The sequence below is a fragment of the Echinops telfairi genome, unplaced genomic scaffold (assembly GCF_000313985.2).
Source record: "Echinops telfairi isolate 266 unplaced genomic scaffold, ASM31398v2 ScPeMD7_18;HRSCAF=68, whole genome shotgun sequence".
Lineage (NCBI taxonomy): Eukaryota > Metazoa > Chordata > Mammalia > Afrosoricida > Tenrecidae > Echinops > Echinops telfairi.
In genome coordinates, this window is record NW_022103915.1 from 36,092,730 (window position 1) to 36,101,096 (window position 8,367).

At 42.0% G+C, this 8,367-nt stretch overlaps 1 protein-coding gene across 1 annotated transcript in view; it reads left to right on the top strand.

Moving 5' to 3' along the window:
* Nucleotides 1-5,637, top strand: part of ERH (ERH mRNA splicing and mitosis factor) — an 11,813-nt gene extending 6,176 nt beyond the window's left edge. The window contains exons 3-4 of the mRNA XM_004698673.2: nt 320-440; nt 5,096-5,637. Of these exons, the coding sequence (XP_004698730.1) occupies nt 320-440; nt 5,096-5,198 (224 nt within the window). The 3' untranslated portion in view covers nt 5,199-5,637. The remainder of the gene's footprint in view (nt 1-319; nt 441-5,095) is intronic.
* Nucleotides 5,638-8,367: the final 2,730 nt, after the last annotated feature.

Genomic DNA, 8,367 nt, shown 5'->3' on the forward strand with positions numbered 1-8,367 from the left:
CTCCCACTACCATGACTCGAATTTGACATTGCTTTTATTTTTACTCTGAGGCATTAGTGATACTTGTTTATTGAAAAACTTGATGGATTGACGTAGGTAAGGTCCTTTTGATCTGATGATTTGAACTAACTCCTTTATTTCTTATAACAATCTGGTGGGTTTGTTGTGATTTGTTCTTTTAATTGCTAGTCACAGAAACTGTCGGCCATAACATTGTTTCACAATCCAATGCTATAGGACTAAATCTTGGTATTACTATATAAGTGCTGGTGCATTGATGTGATGAAGTTGTGAGATCTTGGGCTCTCCTCCCTTGCAGGCGTTTGTAAAATGTACGAAGAGCATCTGAAGAGAATGAACCCCAACAGTCCCTCCATTACATACGACATCAGCCAGTTGTTTGACTTTATTGATGATCTGGCGGACCTCAGCTGTCTTGTGTAAGTATCAGCCACCGTTGCACGGAACTGAATCTTTTTGTCTGTGTATTTAAGGTGATTTATAGCACTGGAAGCTCACTAGGGCTTGGAACTGATCTTTGCATTTGAGTGCTATGTAGTATTTATATTTCATCTACGTACATGTAAGTTATAAATCAAGTTGTCGGCATGGTCATAAGATTAAAGGCACAGAAATATCTTAAGAAATTGGCTAGTTGATGCAGTTAGTATATGGAGAGAATACCAATTCAAATTTCAAACTAAGTTCAATTTTTGCTAAGTAGCATTTTCTTATCCCTCCACTGTATTAAATAACGTTGGAATGATTATTTTAGACCCTTACTGTCTATCCTCAGATCTGATTAAAGTTTTTTTTCTAACGTGTTATAATAACTTGGGTTGGTAATCTTTATCACTGCTACCACAAAAGAACGTAATACAGAGTTATCTCTCAGCATGAGTAGATGGGAGGCTAAGTGAAAGTAGACCTGACTTTGCAGACCTCTCTTTCAAGGCACCTCTGGGTAGGCCTGAGCAGTCAGGTTTGGGGATACAAATCAGTTGCTTAACTGTCAACCACACCCATGGACTCCTGGGTTAATTATGAAGAGAGCTGAATTGGTAAGTTTGTGTCTTAAAAAGGTGGGAAATTCTCCCGTATGGCTTATTACATGCTGAATTTTGCGGCTTCTTACATTCCCAGATTATTGAAGTTCATTACTTCATGAAACTGTAGGATTTTTAAAGTATCTTTTTGTTCTGGGCATATTTGTTCTAGGAAATTGTTGCACCTGGATTTAAGAACTGGCTAGATATTTCAGTTAACACAGAATAAGATTTTAACACAGGTGGTGGGATAAAACAAGGCCCAATGACACTGCGCTAGCTCTGGGCTGCTAACTGAAAGGCCAGTCGTTTGAACCCATCGGCTGCTCTTGGGGAGGATGTGGCCGTCTGCTTCCATGAGGTTGCAGCCTTGGGACCTCTGCTGCAAATTCTCGGTCCCTGAGGGCTCTTAGGAATCAGAATCGACTTAATGGAAATGGGCTGTTGGGGGTTTTTGTTTTAACATGTGACAGTATCCTCGATTCATTCTTTAATTGTGGGTTTTGTTTTATAAAATAGGCGGCTTTGTGATTTTATAAAAATCACCCATGGAGACATACAGTATCTAACCCCACCCAATGCTTTGGGATGTGGTGTTTGTTCCTAATATTAAATTACTTAAAGTGAGAATCTTGTTTTACTCATCTCAGGAGACACTCACTGATTAGGACATAACAGTAAGTTGTCGCTGTTAGAATTAAACATAGTTTGGATCCTGGCTCTACCGTCATGCGCTCGTTCCCTTGGGCCTGTTTGCTTGGTGTAACGAAGTCTCTCTTTCCTCATTTGTAAAGTTTGATGAGCTCTGCCTCACTGGACCTTGGGATCCAGTGCTTGCCTGGCAGACACACAGCAGGACCTGAGTTTTGAACTAGATTGACAGGTCCGAGCGGGGTTTTCGTTTTCATCGGTTCTTTAAGATTATGTTATGAAGAGAAAGACATGACGGTCAAATTCTCTGAGGTGAACTGAACCATGAAGAGCGGTCAGTCTGTCTGTTTTGAAAGGAGTCGTGGTGGTGTAGTGGTTAGGAGTTGAGCTGCGATCCACAGGGTCGGCAGTGGCAGTTCGGAAACCACCACCAGTTAGGCAGGAGAAAGACTGGGCTGCTCCTCCCATGACCAGGCTCAGAAACCCACAGGTGGTTAGGAAGTGAACATTGACTCTGGCGTGAGTTGGGTTTTGGTTTTTGGTGTGTTTTGACACTGAAAATTGCACACATGCCAAAATACATACAAGTATAATGGCAGAACATAGCCTTTCTAGCTTTATGCCACACTTTATATTATTTCAGTAGTGTAGATAAGAGACTCATGCGGCTGTGTAGTTCTTAATGGTCTTTATGAAAGACTGGATACTGTAATTGTTATTGGTTATGTATCTGCCGCAAATGGAGTGTTTAGAACCATTTTTTTCTACATTGGTCCATCCCGTTTTCTTATTTGAATATATGTCTAAATTGGAATTTGTTCACATTTTTATATTCATATGTATGTGTGCATATTTGTGTGTGTACACATATATCTATTATACACGTGTATATGACTAGAATGATGGATTTTTTTAATTTACATGTTCTCTCCTTGCTGGCTGAAGAGCCAGCCCTGCTGGTGTCACTGCTTAGGCCCATCGTAACAGTAGCTGAAAGATTCTTCTCTTCCAAAAGCTAGAGTAGTAATTTGTCTCCTTTTCAGTGCCATTAACAACCATCAATACACAGCCTTCCATAAAGAGGAAATTATGAGTATTTCATGGGTTGGAAACAAACATACAAACTGATAGACCCCTGTATGTTCACCAGCCAGCAGGATTGTGTTGGTGATAACATCTAATTTGGGCTGTTCTGCCCAGATATTGTACTCCCAAAAAACCCAAACTCGGCTACCATTGAGTTTGGTGTGACTTACAGTGACCCCAGATAGTGTAGTACAGTTCTGAGGAATTCTGTTCCTTTGAAAATTCGCATCTTCCGTTGTTCATCAGTGACCATTGCAGTCTGTTCTGCTTTACCGTAAAGTATTTGATTTCATTTAATTGGGAAGCATGAACAGAGAATATTAAAAGGAAATTTATTAACTTTTAGGATACTTCTCACTTTATAACTAAAGGACTCCTCCCTCTCTTCTCGCCCTCCCCCATGTTAAACATTCTGTAAAATGAAGCGTGTATACATTTTTAATAAGTGAAACTCTAGTCTTACAATTGGTGAGAAAGAATGTAGTATCGATGGTGCTAAACCATTCCCGCTTTGAGTATGTTTCCTTATTACCATTTGTATTTATGTGAGATTGTGCTGAGAAATTAAAATTCCAGTTAAAAGAAGACAGTAGCAAATCCAATCATTTGCTTCTTCTTTAGTTGAATTACACGCCAGACCTCTAGGATGCAGTGCACCATTTCCACCAGGTGGTACACGTGGCTGTGAAATGCTGGTTATTCTTTCTTTTGAAAACTGGTGGGTGGGTGTGAGTGTGTGTTTTAGCTTTCATTTGGTCTCTGAAAATTTATTGCGTAAGGAGGTAGATTTCAAGTTTGAGATCGGGTTGGATGTGTTCTCCCTCTTTTTTTGATTCCCCCAAAGACCCCTTATAATGGCTGCTAACCGATGCCTGCCCTCAACCCTCCTGAAGGCACTTGGAGTTCTGCTCTTGCTCAACCTGGCCATCCTGACTCTCCTCTTTTGAAATTTTTTACCTTTAAAATTTGTCTTCTGATCATTCTAGCATTAGTTAAGAGGGAGTTACAGGTGATAAGATTTCCTTTTCTCATACTTCATGGTGAGAGAAATCTTTGTGCAAGCAATGCTTTTCTGTTTTATTGGTCTGAAATTCACGTGTACGCTATTTAGCAGTTCATAGTAAAAGGAGTTGTACAATCATAACCGCAATCCATTGTAGAACACTCTTTCTCCTTGTACTGTTAGCTCCCCATTTGCCCCCAACCTCCTTTGCCATGCCCTCAAGAAATCAAGAACCCAGTTACTGTCTATAGATTTACCTGTCCTGGATTTCATATCTATATATTTTCAAAATAATATAAAACACAGAAAAGCCTCAATAGAAAAGAAAGAAAATCATTAAAAGCTAGAACAAATTTAAAATGGGTCAAAATGGAATCAAATGGAAGGTGTTACGTTTTAACCCAGTTGCTCGTGTTCTACTTTCCAGCGTACTCTGCATGACAGCGAGACGGTTCACAGACTGGACTGTGGAGGCTCAATCATGCATCTTTCCCCTTTGCTTTTTTTCCCCTCCCTTTTACCTTAAAATAAATTTAGGTATGTGAAGGTCATATTAGTCTTTGGGTTTTGTTTTTAATCACAGAAAAGCTTACTGCCATCGATTAGATTCTGATTCCTAGTGACCCTACAGAACTGCCCCCATGGGTACCCAAGACTGTAATCCTCTTCCCAACAGTTTGAGTAGCATACAGTTCACATGTCATGTAATTCAATAGTTCTGTCACACCAAGAATAGTTGTACAGCCAGTCTTAGGACAAGATTGCAACTCGTAACAGGAATGGGAATAAGTCTTTCACTCTGAAAAGATTAACAAAACTAGCAAATGTAGGAGAAACACCCATGGTTTCTGGCCGTGTGTTGTCCAAAAAATCAACATTACGATCATTATAGGTTCCCAAGCTTATTTGGCCTGCTGCCCCCTTTTCAAAGGGGGGGGGGGGGGGGGCAACTATTAGTGTGCCCTCCCAGCAGTGAAAGACTTTTGAGCAGTATGGCCCATGATCCAGGAAAATGGGTGAATATCTGCTGTAGCGGTCCTGGGATCTCTCAGTGTCCTCCTCCACACCCCCAGGGCACACCATCACCTACTTCCAGAGATGGTGACATTTCTAGACCTTGCTTGTTTGTACTACAAGATTGTGTTTGGTATGCCAAAATTCACGTCACTTAATTGAGGGGGGTGTAATCCTCCCATAGCTTTTCAATCCACGCATGGCTATGTGCACATTTATGCTGACATTGTACTATGGGGGTATAAAACTTGACTGGAACCACTCTCACCTTGCTTATAACCTTTTTGTTCCTCAGTTACCGAGCTGATACCCAGACATACCAGCCTTACAACAAAGACTGGATTAAGGAGAAGATCTACGTGCTCCTTCGTCGGCAGGCGCAACAGGCTGGGAAATAGTTGAGTTGGAAGCATCTGGGGAGGGGGTGGGCCTGGAACACAGCCGTGGACAGTGTGCTGTAGTGGGGGGGTTGTATTATACTAGTCCTATGTCCATCGTATGAACACTGTAGCCAGGATTGAATGTGTTCCATGAAATGTGAGGATTTTGTTCAACCTGAACTTCCTGTTGATTCCATCACTCCCCCCACCTTTTCTTTTTTCTTTCTTTCTTTCTTTTTTTTTATACTTAAACATTTTTACGATGGCTTACAAGAAAACTGTTCCTTGTCGGTTAATGTTAGTTCCAAATCTTCCACATGTCCATATCCACTTTATAACCTTCACTGTATTAACCCTTCTGCAAAATAATAGTGGGGGTGGGGGTGGTAACAACAGTTACTTACATCCTCAAGATAAAAATCCTAGCAAAAAATAAATGCTCTTTAGTTATATTTTCCCCCTGTGTGTTTGTTTTTTTTTCTTTGTCTCTGAACATTGGATTTTCTTGCAAAGCACTGTCAGTTTCAGAACTAAGGCCTGCTACACAGGAGTTTGAAGAAAGTCCGCATATGTGCTAAAGACACTGCTGCAATGTCTGTGGCTAACGAGTTTTTGCCTTGTTATTCAACATGTCAGTGAGTCCCCTGAGGCTCCAGGTTTGTATCTACTGCTGAGGGACCTTTCCAGGAAGCTTCCAGTGCTAGCATATGTCAGTCAAGACAGCCAGGTTGATCCTGAGTATCCATCAAGTGCTTCTCTGGGAGGCTCCCATGCCTTTTGACCCACTCCTGTCTGGAAGCAGTAAGTGTGGGAGAAAGGCCACTGCAGTAGCCGTAATGTTCGCATTTGCTGTAAAGTGACCACACTGGTGAGCACACAGCACTGCACGTGTCCTTCATCACATGCACTGACATTCCCGCAGTCTGCTGTTGGAACACTTCACGAGGAACTTACGGTAATGGTAATGCGCCATGGTGGTGGTTGCTCGGTGCTCCAGAGTTGGCTCTGACTCAGGACCGTGTATCCAACCGAATGACACACTACCTGGTCATGTGCCAGCCTCACAATTGTTAGAGCCCACTGGGTCAGTCCATCTCGCTGGGGGGGCTTCTCTGTTGCTCTGACCCTCTACTAAGCATGATGTTCCCCGGGGATTGGTCCCTCGTGATAGCCCAACTAAAGTGAGACTTCTCTCACCATTCTTGCTTCTAGGGAACATCTGGCCGTACTTCCGAGACAGACCGGTTCATTCTGGCAGTCGATGGTACTTTGACCTCTCACTAACACCATAATTCAAAAGCATCCATTTTGTCTGGTTTTCCTTTTTTTTTTAAATCGTTTTATTAGGGGCTCATACGACTCCTCACAATCCATACATCAATTGTGTAAAGCACATTTGTACATTCAATGCCCTCGTCATTCTCAAAGCATTTGCTCTCCATTTAAGGGCCCGGCATCAGGTCCTCGTTTTTCCCCCTCCCTCACCGCTCCCTCGTGAGCCCTTGATAATTTATAAATCATTATTTTGTCATATCTTGCCTGGTTTTCCTTATTGTCTAGTTTTCATATGTATATAAGGCAGTTGAAAGTAGCATGACTTGGGTCAGGCAAAGTAACATTTTTGCTTTTCAACACTTTAAGAGGTCTTTGGCACCGGCAGATTTGCCCAATGTAAGGTGTCATTTGAATTCTTAACTGTTGCTTCCACGGGCATTGATTATGAATCCAAGTAAAATGAGATCCTAAACAATTTACGTCTTTTCTGCTTTATCTTGATGCTTACTGGTCCAGCTCTTTGTAGTCTTGGATCTTCATCAGTAATGCTTCAAAGGGCCCGTCCTGTTCAACAAGCAAGGTTGTACCAGCCTTTCTCTAATCCTGGCGTGTTCTTCATATAGTTGAGCTGCTAGGATGATTGCTCAGCATACTGATTGAACAAATACCATGAAAGGATGAGGCCTTGGCATTCACCATGCCTGATGTTAAACCAGTCAGCCTCCCTTGTCCTGCTCTGCCTCTTAGTCTATGTACAGGTTTTGTATGAATGTACGTGTTCTAGAATTCTCAATCCATAGTTTATTCTGAGCCACGCAGTCATGAGATTGGCACCTTTGGGGGAGACTTCCTGCCTGTTCTGATAGTCCCTGGGTTGTTCTCCCATGTGCTATGCACATGAGTGCCTCTGCTAATTTTCTTCGGTTAGTCCTTTGCAAAGCCAGCTTCTGAATAAGTACTTGCATGTACATACTTAGCTTTTCTGTAGAATAATTCTATTAATCGAATGTCATCATTATACCAAAGAATTCCTTAAAAATTTGGATATCTGACAAAACTATAGCATACTTAATATTTTAAAGTGTTCTCACGGGAAAAATATTACACCCAAGAGGCAGGTAGCCTTAGTTTTCATTTGGCTGAGCTTTTTGTAAAAGACAGTGCAGCTCTGGAAGGAGCAGGATCCCTGGAGGTTGGGTAGTTTCTGCTATCATGCTTCCAGGGGAAAATGGGCTCCTCCATACAACGGGAGCAGCTGGGTCTGTGCTCTAGAGTAAATGCTGGTTGGTGAGCACAAAAAGGGAGCAGTATTTTCCATCACAATTTCATGAGGAAGAATAACTGTACAAACACTTAAATCTGTGATCTCACTACTTCGGTGGTTTGGCTCGGTTACAACCGCTGTCCATGCTGTTAAGAGTTGGTTGGCATATTGTGTGGCCTTTCCCCAGCCACAAAACGTGATTTCTGCTTATGAAGTAATACACTGCTTCTAAAGGTAAAACCCACCTACCAGGCAACTGCAAAATCCCCAGTTCTCCAGTTCACCTTATTTTACATGCCTGCAAATTTCTAAAAATTTCTTGACAGTTGGCTGCTGCTTTTGCCCTGTAGTGTTTGAACTAAGGCCGCCACCAACTACCTCACTTTGTTTTCTGGCTTGAAATATTTCCAGCAATTCTAAATACCCAAGCCAATGAGTGCTCTTCCTTCCATTGTTTGGGGTGGGAGTAGTAGTCGGTACTGTTTCTGAGTGATTTAAGGCCAGAACAGGAGTGTTGACTGTCCAGTCCTCATTTCCAATAGAAGCCCGTCTTTTGTAAGGAGTCCATAGTCAAGAGTTTTCAGGTCCCTACAAGAGACATGCCCAAGTTCTAAGAGGCATGGCATATAGACGACACCACTATAGCTC